The sequence below is a fragment of the Triturus cristatus genome, chromosome 10 (genome assembly GCF_964204655.1).
Source record: "Triturus cristatus chromosome 10, aTriCri1.1, whole genome shotgun sequence".
Lineage (NCBI taxonomy): Eukaryota > Metazoa > Chordata > Amphibia > Caudata > Salamandridae > Triturus > Triturus cristatus.
In genome coordinates this window covers 138,849,341-138,863,732 of record NC_140593.1, presented here as the reverse complement: position 1 = coordinate 138,863,732, position 14,392 = coordinate 138,849,341, and the positions used below count along the sequence as shown (strand labels likewise).

At 42.0% G+C, this 14,392-nt stretch overlaps 1 protein-coding gene across 1 annotated transcript in view; it reads right to left on the bottom strand.

The window, feature by feature from the left end:
- The window catches only part of LOC146789044 (collagen alpha-6(VI) chain-like), a 788,523-nt gene that overhangs the window by 617,666 nt on the left and 156,465 nt on the right, over positions 1-14,392 (bottom strand). The window contains exon 2 of the mRNA XM_085631022.1: positions 793-872. Coding sequence (XP_085487148.1) covers positions 793-859 — 67 coding nt within the window. The 5' untranslated portion in view covers positions 860-872. The remainder of the gene's footprint in view (positions 1-792; positions 873-14,392) is intronic.

Below are 14,392 nucleotides of genomic sequence, written 5' to 3'. Positions count from 1 at the left end.
CCCGGAATGTGCTTAAAACGGGAGAAATTCTCCACCATGTTCTTGACACACAATATGGCAAAAAATGGGTTCACAGGTCAAGTGATAGATATATATATGAAAGGAAAGAATCGCCGTATTTCAGACAGGTTGCTACAGGGCTAGTGGAAGGCCCTGAGTGGCTTCAAAAGAGGGTCCATCAGTGAGGTAACAATTATAATATTAGTTACACATACTCTATGCAAACAAACAGCAGGAGTTTTAGGAGTGTTTCAAGGTTTATAGCAGAACTACTCTTAGCCACCAGACTTGGATCTGATTAGAAGGCTGGATCTCTGTTAATGGTACAGACCGCAGATGACTGAGCGACCTAGTGAAACAGGATATTAGGAAAAAGGGACCTAAAACAGTCATATTGCTATAGGGAAGGGATTCATCACAAAGTTAACTACTAACCAGATGCCAGGCTATGGCCTTCTGAACTTTGTGCAACATCCCCTGATAAAGTCAGTCATACACTGAGTTTAAAAAAAATATATTTTAAGGCTGTATCCTATTAATGTGCATGATCTCCCTCTGCAACAATGGGTCTTAAATATTTTAATAGTATTCCCTTACTAAATCCTCAAAAATGCAAAAATGGCAAAAAAAAATCACAAGTGACCTTGTTGAACCGAAAACATAATTGCGAGTTTATACTCAGGACTTACCAAAGAAGACACTTCCTAAAAGATAGATCATAATAATTCAAGCCAATGATCAAATTCTAACTAGTGCTATTGTTAAAAATAGAAATGAACGAGAGACCCTTACCACTTTCCAATGTCATTGAAGAGATCATCCAGATGAAGAAGATGAAAAAGGGCGCCAGCCTCTTCATGCTGGACGTGGCTCTAAATGAAACAAAATCACAGATAAATTAAGATATCATAAATATATGGTATATTCTAACATATGACTGTGGAATTCTATACCCTGCAGAATGTCATTTGTAGACTCTTTAATACCTGGAACAGCTATCGTGGCTCTGACAGCCTTACAAGAAATGTAGGACCTGTGCAGTCCATGGTAATACTCTGGCTTCACATCTAAAGACAATTGTGGCAAGACCTGTGAATACCATGGTAATATTCTGGCTTTAGTTCTAAAGACAATCATGGCAGGACAAGTGAAGTGCATGGTAATACTTTGGCTTTACATCTAAAGACAATCATGACAAGGCCTGTGAAGTGCATGGTAATACTCTGACTTTACATCTAAAGACAATCATAGCAAGACCTGTGACGTGCATGGTAATACTCTGGCTTTACATCTAAAGACACTCATGGCAAGAACTGTGAAGTCCATGGTAATACTTTGACTTTACATCTAAAGACAATCATGGCAAGATCAGTGAACTGCAAGATAATACTCTGGCTTTACGTCTAAAGACAATCATGGCACGACCAGTGAAGTCCATGGCTTACATCTAAAGACAATCATGGCACACTGACACGGATCACACAAAACAGCTCCAAAGCTCAAGCTTGAAAAGGCGCCTTAAGAAAATATAAACTAGCAGCGCCCAAACACAGTTCAGATGTTTCTACGTGATGCTCACATGGACATTAGATGATGATGATGATGATGATGATAATGATGATTGTTCTTTTTCTTCATCATCATCTTATTACTACTAATATCATTTGTATTAATATTATTATTAATAATAATAATCACAATCAATCAGTATATATCATGATTCAATGAGTACTTATTTGCATTATTAATATTATTAATATTATTATTAGTGATAATAATAATAATAACAATAATAATAATTGCTTATTGAATTATAAATACCACTACTACTACTAGGACTTCTAATAATAATAACAATAATAATAAGTACTCATTGAGTAAGTCTACTTCAGATCTATGCTTATTTCACATTACGAGCCCAAAGTGATATGAGCTAGGACGAATTTCAAAAGTTGTTAAAAGACCAAATTTGGAATTCTAGATAGTTATTGTGGGGCGTTTGTGTGAAAAATAATACTTCTCCGGTGGTTTTCAACCTAAGTTGAATGAATATAGACAGCGAGCGCACTTTCCAAAACCAAATTCCTCACTCCGACTGACAAGAGCAGGATTGGTGGAATTGTACACTCATGCAATCCACTCCAAATGTGGCATTCTGCCAGCATGGCAGACTTAGTGCACCTTCAAGTTGGGTTTAGAGGCAGAATTGTAGGTACTTTTGGGGCGTGCACCCTTCAATAGTAACTGTGCAGCCAGATGGTAAAGTTTGTGTGTATTCACATAGCTCTTGCTTGTACTTTTACCCCCTCAGATGGTAAAGGTTGTGTGTATTCACATAGCTCTTGCTTGTACTTTTACCCCCTCAGATGGTAAAGTTTGTGTATTCACATAGCTCTTGCTTGTACTTTTACCCCCTCAGATGGTAAAGGTTGTGTGTATTCACATAGCTCTTGCTTGTACTTTTACCCCCTCAGATGGTAAAGTTTGTGTGTATTCACATAGCTCTTGCTTGTACTTTTACCCCCTCAGATGGTAAAGGTTGTGTGTATTCACATAGCTCTTGCTTGTACTTTTACCCCCTCTGATGGTAAAGTTTGTGTGTATTCACATAGCTCTTGCTTGTACTTTTACCCCCTCAGATGGTAAAGGTTGTGTGTATTCACATAGCTCTTGCTTGTACTTTTACACCCTCATATGGTAAAGGTTGTGTGTATTCACATAGCTCTTGCTTGTACTTTTACCCCCTCTGATGGTAAGGTTTGTGTGTATTCACATAGCTCTTGCTTGTACTTTTACCCCCTCAGATTGTAAAGTTTGTGTGTATTCACATAGCTCTTGCTTGTACTTTTGCCCCCTCAGATGGTAAAGGGTGTGTGTATTCACATAGCTCTTGCTTGTACTTTTACCCCCTCAGATGGTAAAGTTTGTGTGTATTCACATAGCTTTTGCTTGTACTTTTACCCCCTCAGATGGTAAAGTTTGTGTGTATTCACATAGCTCTTGCTTGTACTTTTAACCTCTCAGATGGTAAAGTTTGTATGTATTCACATAGCTCTTGCTTGTACTTTTACCCCCTCAGATGGTAAAGTTTGTGTGTATTCACATAGCTCTTGCTTGTACTTTTACCCACTCTGATGGTAATGTTTGTGTGTATTCACATAGCTCTTGCTTGTACTTTTACCCCCTCAGATTGTAAAGTTTTTTGTGTATTCACATAGCTCTTGCTTGTACTTTTACCCCCTCAGATGGTAAAGGGTGTGTGTATTCACATAGCTCTTGCTTGTACTTTTACCCCCTCAGATGGTAAAGTTTGTGTGTATTCACATAGCTCTTGCTTGTACTTTTACCCCCTCAGATGGTAAGGTTTGTGTGTATTCACATAGCTCTTGCTTGTACTTTTAACCCCTCAGATGGTAAAGTTTGTGTATTCACATAGCTCTTGCTTGTACTTTTACCCCCTCAGATGGTAAAAGGTGTGTGTATTCACATAGCTCTTGCTTGTACTTTTACCCCCTCAGATGGTAAAGTTTGTGTGTATTCACATAGCTCTTGCTTGTACTTTTACCCCCTCAGATGGTAAGGTTTGTGTGTATTCACATAGCTCTTGCTTGTACTTTTAACCCCTCAGATGGTAAAGTTTGTGTATTCACATAGCTCTTGCTTGTACTTTTACCCCCTCAGATGGTAAAGGGTGTGTGTATTCACATAGCTCTTGCTTGTACTTTTACCCCCTCAGATTGTAAAGTTTGTGTGTATTCACATAGCTCTTGCTTGTACTTTTACCCCCTCAGATGGTAAAGTTTGTGTGTATTCACATAGCTCTTGCTTGTACTTTTACCCCCTCAGATGGTAAAGTTGGTGTATTCACATAGCTCTTGCTTGTACTTTTACCCCCTCAGATGGTAAAGGGTGTGTGTATTCACATAGCTCTTGCTTGTACTTTTAACCTCTCAGATGGTAAAGTTTGTATGTATTCACATAGCTCTTGCTTGTACTTTTACCCCCTCAGATGGTAAAGTTTGTGTGTATTCACATAGCTCTTGCTTGTACTTTTACCCCCTCTGATGGTAATGTTTGTGTGTATTCACATAGCTCTTGCTTGTACTTTTACCCCCTCAGATTGTAAAGTTTTTTGTGTATACACATAGCTCTTGCTTGTACTTTTACCCCCTCAGATGGTAAAGGGTGTGTGTATTCACATAGCTCTTGCTTGTACTTTTACCCCCTCAGATGGTAAAGTTTGTGTGTATTCACATAGCTCTTGCTTGTACTTTTACCCCCTCAGATGGTAAGGTTTGTGTGTATTCACATAGCTCTTGCTTGTACTTTTAACCCCTCAGATGGTAAAGTTTGTGTATTCACATAGCTCTTGCTTGTACTTTTACCCCCTCAGATGGTAAAGGGTGTGTGTATTCACATAGCTCTTGCTTGTACTTTTACCCCCTCAGATTGTAAAGTTTGTGTGTATTCACATAGCTCTTGCTTGTACTTTTACCCCCTCAGATGGTAAAGTTTGTGTGTATTCACATAGCTCTTGCTTGTACTTTTACCCCCTCAGATGGTAAAGTTGGTGTATTCACATAGCTCTTGCTTGTACTTTTACCCCCTCAGATGGTAAAGGGTGTGTGTATTCACATAGCTCTTGCTTGTACTTTTACCCCCTCAGATTGTAAAGTTTGTGTGTATTCACATAGCTCTTGCTTGTACTTTTACCCCCTCAGATGGTAAAGGGTGTGTGTATTCACATAGCTCTTGCTTGTACTTTTACCCCCTCAGATTGTAAAGTTTGTGTGTATTCACATAGCTCTTGCTTGTACTTTTACCCCCTCAGATGGTAAAGTTTGTGTGTATTCACATAGCTCTTGCTTGTACTTTTACCCCCTCAGATGGTAAAGTTGGTGTGCATTCACATAGCTCTTGCTTGTACTTTTACCCCCTTTGAAAACTTATGTCACGGAGAGTAGAGACGGGACGAATCTATCTGTAATGCGAAGGTGGTTCTGACAAGGATCACACGCTTTCACTGTTGAGTAAAGAAACAAAAAAGTAACCTACATACTTATTATTCCTTGCCAATTGAAGTATGGTCCACATGAAAGCATTTCGGCATGAGTAAATATTATGCTTTAAAGATTTCCAGGGCGTCTACACCTGGTTTGGTGCTTTCCTGTTAACAGCCAACTTAATTATTCATGCACTCAAGAAAATTTATATAAATACCAAAAGCAAACTAATCCTGCAAGAAAGACTATTTAGGCTAGACTGAGAATTCAAGAAAGGGAAAACGGTGGGGAGTAAGGGGGGAGAGGTGGAATTTCACATTGTGCACAGTGCACACTAACGTTCACTCGGCACTTTAAAGAAATGTTTTCTTATTGTTCTTATGAAACTGGGGAACAAACGCATCCTATCACTGATCTGAGTTCACCTGTGGGACGAAGGAGTCTTAACCCAATCGGAGTTCACATTACACCGGTTTATTTTCAACAGTGAATTATAACACAATGTGCTGTTTCAGTTCAAAAGTGTGGCTTGCAGGTAGCACATACACAGCTCTGCTGGACACAAGCTAACCGGCAGGCTTACCTTTCTGAGACACAAGCCTGGTGCAAGCAGTTTACTTAAAGATCTCTATGACAGTTTTATTAATCCTTGGTCAAACTGTACTGCTTGTAAACGTGGCCTTCCACGTTACATAAGACTTTTGCAGCACATTTATTAAACTTGTCATCTTTTTCTACCAAATGAGGGCAAAAAGAGGTGCGGTATCAATTAATGAATTAGGTCATTTATATAAGAAGCACATGGCTGCTCCTACAGCAAAAGACAAGCCATCATGCACCAGTAGTTTAAAAAAAAACATGTTTTCAATACATTCTTAAACTTGTTATATGAAGGCCAAAATAGCAGCTTGAAAGGAAGGGAGCCCCAGAATGTGGGTCCTAGAAAGTCAAAAGAACGACCCGCTCGCCTTGCCTGTTTGTACCGGGAGAACACGGCAGATGTATGGCTCGCCAAGTCAAGGATCGTTCTGGACAATAGGGATGGACCAGTGTGTCGTGACAAACTGGAGCGTAAGAGGATGAGCAATGTCCTGGTAGGCTAAGACTCTGGAAGGTTGGTACAGGCCATGAGACCTTTAGTTCTGCTTGCATTTCAAAGACCCTGGCTTCTGCTCATACCTGATGACATGCACACTTTTTGTGGGACATTTCTTATTTTCCTATGTCTGTATGCCCAGTCCTGTGTTCTCTTCACAAGTTATATCATACACTACTTGCTCCCCCTGACTCCCATTTGGAAGGCTCATTTAAATCTGTCCCCTCCATCACGACTGTCTCTGAGAGTTTTGTGAACTGATTTGTTGGGTAACATCTTATCGAACTCTTTTTTTTAGAGGTTCGTTGTCTCCATCTCAGAGTCCTAACCCACCTTGAATTCCCAGTAGAGACTGGAGGGTCTCACTGAAGCGCTGTGGAGGAAATTCATCCAGGCTACAAGGGGGCGTATTATACATGCAGCACATTTTCCTTCATTGCGCCGGGTGCACCTTTTTAAAAGATGCGCCCGGTGCAATGAAGACAAATGGGCCGTAAAGTGCGGCCCCCAGGGCAGCCGCGAACTCACGCGGCCCTGGGGGCAGCACATTCATGTGAAAAACAGAGCAGCTGCTTTGAAGCCGCACCGTGTTTTCGCAGTGCAGGTGGCAACCCAGGACTAGAGATCCCCTTGCAGGCAGTGATTGACTGCACCCGCCCGAAAGGAGATGTCTGAGGGGTCCATGAGACCCCGTTTACCCCCTCCTGAGGGCTGCCCTTTTAGGTGGCGCTCTTTCAGTGCGCCTCCCGAGAGCTTCTTTGCCTCGGCGCCGCATATGTAATAAGGCGCTGGTCCCGAGGCAAGGGCATACCCTCATTTGCAGGAGGCACGCCCCCATGCAAATGAGAGAACGCCCTCTGAAGATAGCGCTGATGCTTTATGTATGCCAGTGCAGTGTAAAATACATTTTTTATCGAAATTCGAGCATACAGTGCATTTAAGATTATTTCATCTGTTTTATTTCAAACCACAGTAAAATGCTAAGTACAGAAATATTCTGGTGTAAGAGATACCATCTAATGCTGCAGCTTTCCTCCCCTCTGTCAGTGCCTGGAGATGATGAACGCAGGGAGGTGCTGGCTGATGTCCCGCATCTGGCAAGGCTTTTAAATCATGCTCCTAAATCATTCTCCTGAAGCGCTGAAGCTCAACCCTCTGGAAAGGAAGCGGCATCCTCAATGCTTATGCAAGGATTGCTCACAGGTAGGTACAAACTAACTGAGGTAGTGGCAGCCTTAGCCAATGGACAGAGGTTTTCAAAACTTCTTCAGAGGAAAAGCATGTCTTTGTTTTTAGGATTCTGTTTAGGATTATGGGCCTGTCTAACTGGGTGTGTAGAAGTGGAGTAGGTAAATCTGTAAGGGCCAGATGTATCAAGATTAGGACTAGCAATTACCTAATCGCTACTCCTAAATTATGAAACTCTTGAGTTTCCTTTAGCGATTCCTAATGAGTCGCAATTAATATAAATGAGGTTGGTCACAATTTGTGACCCATTAGAAATCACTAAAACCACAGGGATGGTGGCCAGCTGGCGTCAGCAGACCATAATGTCTGTGGTTGCTTCTAAATAAAGCAATTTGTTTTTTTATATGCAGCCCGTTTTCCTTAAAGGAAACAGATGCATTTAAAAAAGAAAAATGTAAAGTTTTGTTTTCATTTTTGTAAGAGCAGGCAGTGGTTTGTGGGACTACTGCCTGCTCTTAAAAAACGTTTTCACAACCATTCACAAAGGCGAAAGGGTTATCACCTACTTGAAGGAGGCAGTAAAATGCGAATGTTTAGCGACCGCATTTTGGTCGCTAAACATTCTTACATACCACTACGAATCAGTATTAGGAAGGGATGCCCTAAACAGGCCCTTTCTTAATACCGAATTGGTGTGTTTTCACAATTTCAAATTGTGATTCTGTAACCTGTTACCGAATCGCTCTTTAGGAATGATACATACAAAATGCATTTTTCCGGTCCCAAATGGCCCAATTCTGAAAATGGGGCCATTTGCAACCGGAGGAATGCTTGATACATAAGAGCCATCAGCCTGCTACACGTGCTTTCTCTATTTAACATGATTTCCTCTCACGGTTCGATCCCCGGCGCCAGCGGCAGATTAGCCCAGCACCATTGACTCTGGGCAATATCTTGCTTAATCTTCCCGACGGCCCCCAGGCCCTGGAGACCCTTATGGGTGATTGTTCGCGCTTTACAAATGTGGATTATTATTAACGCCGTTTCTTGATAATATGCCCCCAAGAACTTCTGCCTAACCCGGCCTCCCATTTCTTTCCAGCACTCAGGAGCTGTGCCATATATGTCCCTGTGGGGCTTGTTTCTGTGGGCTAATCAATAATCTAAAAACATAAAATACACATATTTCAGCTCTAAATACTTCCTGTGCAGGTTCTTCCAAACACATTGGCAACACTGACTGCGATTTATGTCACCAGCAAGATTGAGCGTCAAATTCTTACGAACAAAACAAGAATTACAAAGCGAAATGTAATTAAATAAAGTGGGGTGTAATTCACTGCAGATGTTCGAACAGATGTTTCCAATCGCTTTACTCTGGAGGAGTGCTGGTGTCATATGACTCTGAACAGGGCTACACTGGAAAGTTGTCTACCTGCCAGTGAAGGGGTGTCATTGGATGTTCAGCTACAGCATGCTACGTCATCTCCTGATGTGTTTGGACTTTATGTAAAGAATCCTACTCAAAGCACCTAATTTTTTTAAATGGCTGAGTCACAAAACTACTTTTAAAGAAAGTAAAATACTCACAGTTCTGTGTCTGCAATTTGAGTAGATTTCTGACCTAAGTGTGACCGTTCACCTCTAAACGAGGCTTGAAACCATGGGGCGAGCGGGTGGACGTCTGCGTGCTTTTGGTGAATTTGCTGAAAATGTCTAATTTGCACAGAGTCACTACTGATAATAGACGCACCTCAACACACCTAATTCAGGTAAGTTAATTGTCACCTCCTTGACCCCCCACATACTATCCTCACATTTTTGTGCATATTTCAAACTGTGATGTACTATTTTTGGAAGTGAACCCCTTGCTATAGTAGGGCACACAATAGTTGTGTGTACCCTTCCTCATAATAAGTATCCTTTTCCGAGTTCTATAGATGGCTTAAATCCCCCTCCTCTTATGTTTCTGATATAAATTATCTTATTAATACATTTACTTTTATTTTGGAGCTTTTCTGTATGATTTGGCACCGATCAGTGGACACATTTCCCTAGAATTTACTGGGATGATAGAGCCCACCACTATTGGTCTTTCTGTTCTAGTGCACGTATCCTCTTCCCACCAATCTCCAGGACTCACTCAGGCCCCTTCACAGATCTCCAGCACACAGCCTCTGACCCCAAGAATTCACTATTGATACACTCCAGAAGTAGTAGTTGTGGCACTTATATACCATGTGTATTTGTAAAGTGCACGTTCACCCCCAACGGGGTATCTTGGCACTAAATAGCAGATGTTTATTGTTACCCAACTCAATGGTACTCATTTTATCGACCTCGGAAAGGATGAAAGGACCTGCCGGGATTTGAACCTGCAACCATGAGGTTGAACACAGGCCCCTGCAGTGGATGCATTAGCCCAATAAGCCACCAGACCCAGCATAATATATAGTGCTTCATACCCCATTGTGAGGTGGTGAGGCACATTACTGGATGGGTGGAATTCTCTACCTTTAGGAAGTGCTTCGTAGGTCCTGTGCTGTACTGGCGCTGAGCTAATATGTTAAGCGTTTAGTGTCATTCATGTGTGACCTGAGGGGTGCTCTCGTCTTGGGACGAAGGGCTTAGCACTATGATGGAGGAAGGAGAGGTGAGAAATAGGAGCACAGATTAGGACAATAATTACCTGCCATTCATAATTCATTACGCAGGCCAATGTTGAGTTTGTGATGATTACTCAATCCATTTCCTGTGCTGTGTCCAGCAATTGGACCACACCCACTCGTTAAGCCTGGTTGAACTGGAAAGGAAGAGAGATGTGTACAGAGAGAGGGCATAGATCTGCCTGGGTGGGCTGTGTTAGTGTCATCACTTGGATGACCATCATCATATAATGTATAGTATTAACTATGGTGATGGGTGCTGGGACCTGCAGGGGTGAACTATTCTAAAGTCCTCCTGAATGCTTGCTACGTGAGGCAGATCTCTTCTTGCATTGGCTGCCAATCCTCCTTGGTGTTTGTAATGAAGAGAGACGGCTGGTGAAGATGTAAGTAGGTCCTTTATTAGAGAGCGTCCCATCCAGAGTCATGAAGCTTCCAAGATCAGCATCAACTGATCTCATGGAATCACATAGCCAGACATCACTAGCATGGAGCGACACTACATTCTACATTCTCCCACTGGTAACACAACTTGCCTAAATACCCCATGACTACTACAAGATACCACAGCATTGAGTGGGTTGAGTGGTATTCCATTAGTGTAGGCTTGCCCTGAGGCACATATGGGCTGCTACGGTAATAGCCAGTTGAGCTAAACTTCATTTATAAGGACTATTAAGAGGGTATATTGTCATCCAGCCTTCACTGATTAGTGTTGGTGTACATGAAGTTCACCCATGGTGATCCCTGCAGTGTCTGAGCACCACTGTTGTGTAATGTGCACTGATTGCAGCTGCTGTGAGTGTAGTCCGATTGGTGCATTCAAGTGATCTTTGGGCACTGTTGGGCACAGTGACCTGTTCTGACCACAAGTTTTGTTCTGCGTTGATGTCAGATGTTCTGGATCTTGACCCCAGGAATAACCGGGATTGAACTTCCTTTTTGAATTTCGGATGCACCTGTATATCTCTATCTCGGCTTCCGAAGTGTTGGTGTCTGCGCTGGAAATGAGGTTCTACCAGTGGTCATTTTCTGAAACCAAGCAATAATTTGTCAAGGTTCTAGACCTGAGCCTTGAAGGCTCATTTGTAGTTACTTTTCCCTTGGATGTCTCTATGAATGATGCAAATTGCGCTGATAGCAGAGCATTTGGATATTGTAAGTGAGTGTAGTGTTTGAAGCCCTGGTCTCATGCATTCTCTGGGGTGGAGTCTTACTGCTGGGATTGTTATCCTTTGCATTTTTCATAGTAGTAAGCAGGTAGCTCCTCTGTACAGACCATTTAGGTAGTCATCCTGCAATATTATTGGCCTGTGATTTCTGATAGCACCCTAGGTGCAGAAGTATGCATCTTGACATCCACAGTGAGCACCCCAGCTGCTTATAGTAACCATAAGTCCAAACATGAACCCTTAGCTCATCTAAGGCTCACCTCTGACCTTCTATTTCAGGATCTTCCCTCATTGATATCAAAGAATTACCTGCATCCAAACCCAATATCAGATATTCGCTGTCCCTGATCTATCCACCATGTTATTAATTTTTATTTCTCTTCCAGATGGAAAGACAATATCTGATAACATGTATCCCTTCTGGAATGGGTGCAAAGTAAACATGTCTGCTACAGGATCTCTCTCAAGGAGAGCAGTTTCCACATTTTGACTCAGAGGAGCCCCAGTGCATGGTATTGCCAAAGTGGATAACAAAGACGGCCAATAATCACACCTCTTTAGTTTCTAAATTGTTGCCTAAATGCTTTAAATGTTCTCCCTGGTTCTCCGTGATCTAGGGACTGATTTAGAGTTTGGTGGACGAGCGCTTCGTCACAAAGTCGACGGATATCCCATGCACCAATTAGACGTGCAGCAGATCCTAATGTATGGATGGGATGGATATCCGTCACATTTATGAAGGCGTATCCGCCCGCCAAACTCTAAATCAGGCTCCTAGTTCTGTTTAAAACCAAACCAAACGTTGCCACTTAGATCAAACATGGCAGATATCCTATGATGAATCTGCTACAGCAGAGCCTCCGAAAGAGCTGGGTGTCTATAAAAATGGTTCTTTATCGAGACCAGTTTATTAGTCCAGCAGAATAAATGCATCTTGCAGAATACAGAAGGATATTTTCACTGCTTAAGGAGTTGTCAGAAATGTCTAAAATCACTTCTGGTTTGACTCTCTCTCAATCCTTCTTCCAACTGATGAACACATATTTTGTAAACAAGATCGCCAACCTTAGATTGGATATTGGAAAGGGATTGGATGACATTTACACTTGGGAATGGAACTTACTAACATGGAATACCCACAAATATCGTTGACTAGCTGCCGACAAAATTCAGAGAAAATCCCCCACAAATCGATTCTATGTTGTGGGGACACTACAAACCTTATATTTCATAGGAGAACTCCTTAATTATGATTGATCAGCCGAAAATTAATCGATATGTTGAACACCATGATATAAGTTTGGCTGCAGATTTAGAGTTTCGACTTGGTCCTCTTGTCGTTGGTTCATGAATGGGGGGTTTTTATGCAGCAGCGGCTCCTCCGCCAAGGCGGAGGAGTGTCCCCCACTGCATTTCTGCAGTGCAAAAAAGGAAAAATAAAATGGTAGTAACATGTTATTATCATTTAATTTTTTTGTGATAAAGTCAGTTTTGGTGCGGGGCTTGGCTGTCATCACAGCCAGCAGGCGGAGGAGTGGTTAATGCACTTAAGTGCATAAGATGGTTTGGTCGGCCCTCTTGGCCGGCCAAACAGTCATGCGCACTTAGCATGTTCTCCACCCGGCTGTATTGAACAGCCTGTGTGGAGAACATGCACAGGCTCCCACTCCCTGTCTGATTGCCGAACCAGTGTGCTCATATCCATCACGACGCTGCTGTCATGCTGGTGACAGTAGCGTTGTGATTGACTTATGGGAGACTGTGTGCTTCCTGCTTCCGAGAAGAGAAGCAGAGGAGGTACGACGGAGGAGAGATGGCGGCCGTGCCGAGGTAAGTGACATTGTCTTTTCTTTTCCATTATGTGTAGTTTGCCTGCCAGCTGTGGCAGGACATTCTACCATTTCTTGGTAAAAGAACTGCTACTGTCTTCTTCTGAATCAAACTGATTATATTTTCATATGCTAATTCTTGTCTTTGTAGACCTGCTGGGCATCATTAACTGCTCCTTACTTTCTTTTGTCTCCATTTTCCTCTTTATGTATGCATATGTATACATGTATGTATGTATGTATGTATGCATCTATGTTCATATTGTTTTTGTAGCGCAAACCTAACCACAAAGTAGCGGAGCAATATCCTCTGCTTCTACCCAATAACATTTTTCTTTAAACTTAAATATACAGGATCGAACACATACATAAAGTTAATTAGTGATGGGAGAGATCCACTAGTGATCAATGCCTTAATTTATACATGCTAGTCGCCAAGTATACCATAACAAGTAACGAATCCATTTATTTAGGATTCATGGATTTGGCGGCTGCCTTTGATCATGTAAATAGGGAGAAATTGTGGCTAATGATGACCCAACTTGGTATCGATCAGGGATTGATCACCATTCTCAGGGAGCTACACAGAGATACCACAGCTAGGGTACGCTATAACAATGAAGGGGGCCTTACTGAAGCTTTTGGGTGCTCAAGCGGGGTAAGACAAGGATGCATTCTTGCGCCCTTTTTATTTTCCCTTTATATTAATAAGCTAGAGCAGACCCTGATTGCTTTTAACACTGACTGCCCGAGAATTGGAACGCGCCAAATACCAGTTTTACTATACGCTGATGATGCCGTATTGTTAGCCCGTACCCTGAAAAGCTTACAGATTTTAATCGATGGCTTCGTGAAGTTCATGGGATCCCTAGACCTCTCAGTAAATTTGGGCAAATCATTCGTGATGAGGGCAGGGAAAAAATCTTGCACCACATTTATACACAGAATTGGGTCTCACACACTGGAAAGTGTACAACTCTTCTCTTACCTAGGGATATTGTTTGATGAGAGATTAAAATTTACATCCCTGGTAGAAGAGAGATGTGGGAAACTGATATCTTCAAATGGTGCAGTGACCAGCTATGGGCGCAGACTAGGTAGATGGTCCCCAGAACAAGTATTGCATTTGTATAACTCCATCTGTTGTTCTAAAGTTCTGTATGGAGCTGAAGTCTGGGGCTTTGTTAACACCACACAACTACAGCGGGAGGAAAATAAAATACTGCGGTCCTTACTTAAAATCCCGCAGAGTACCCCAGCGATCATCGCCTATAGAGAGCTAGGGAGACCATATATCGAAGACACGGTCAAGCTCAGACCGATCCTGGCGTGGCTCAATATTTGGTTAAACACAGAAGCGAAGTTAAGTAGACTAATATTGAGCGACTGTCTAGGAAGAGAGAAATGTATGAAGATACCCTGGTTTAAATATGTAATG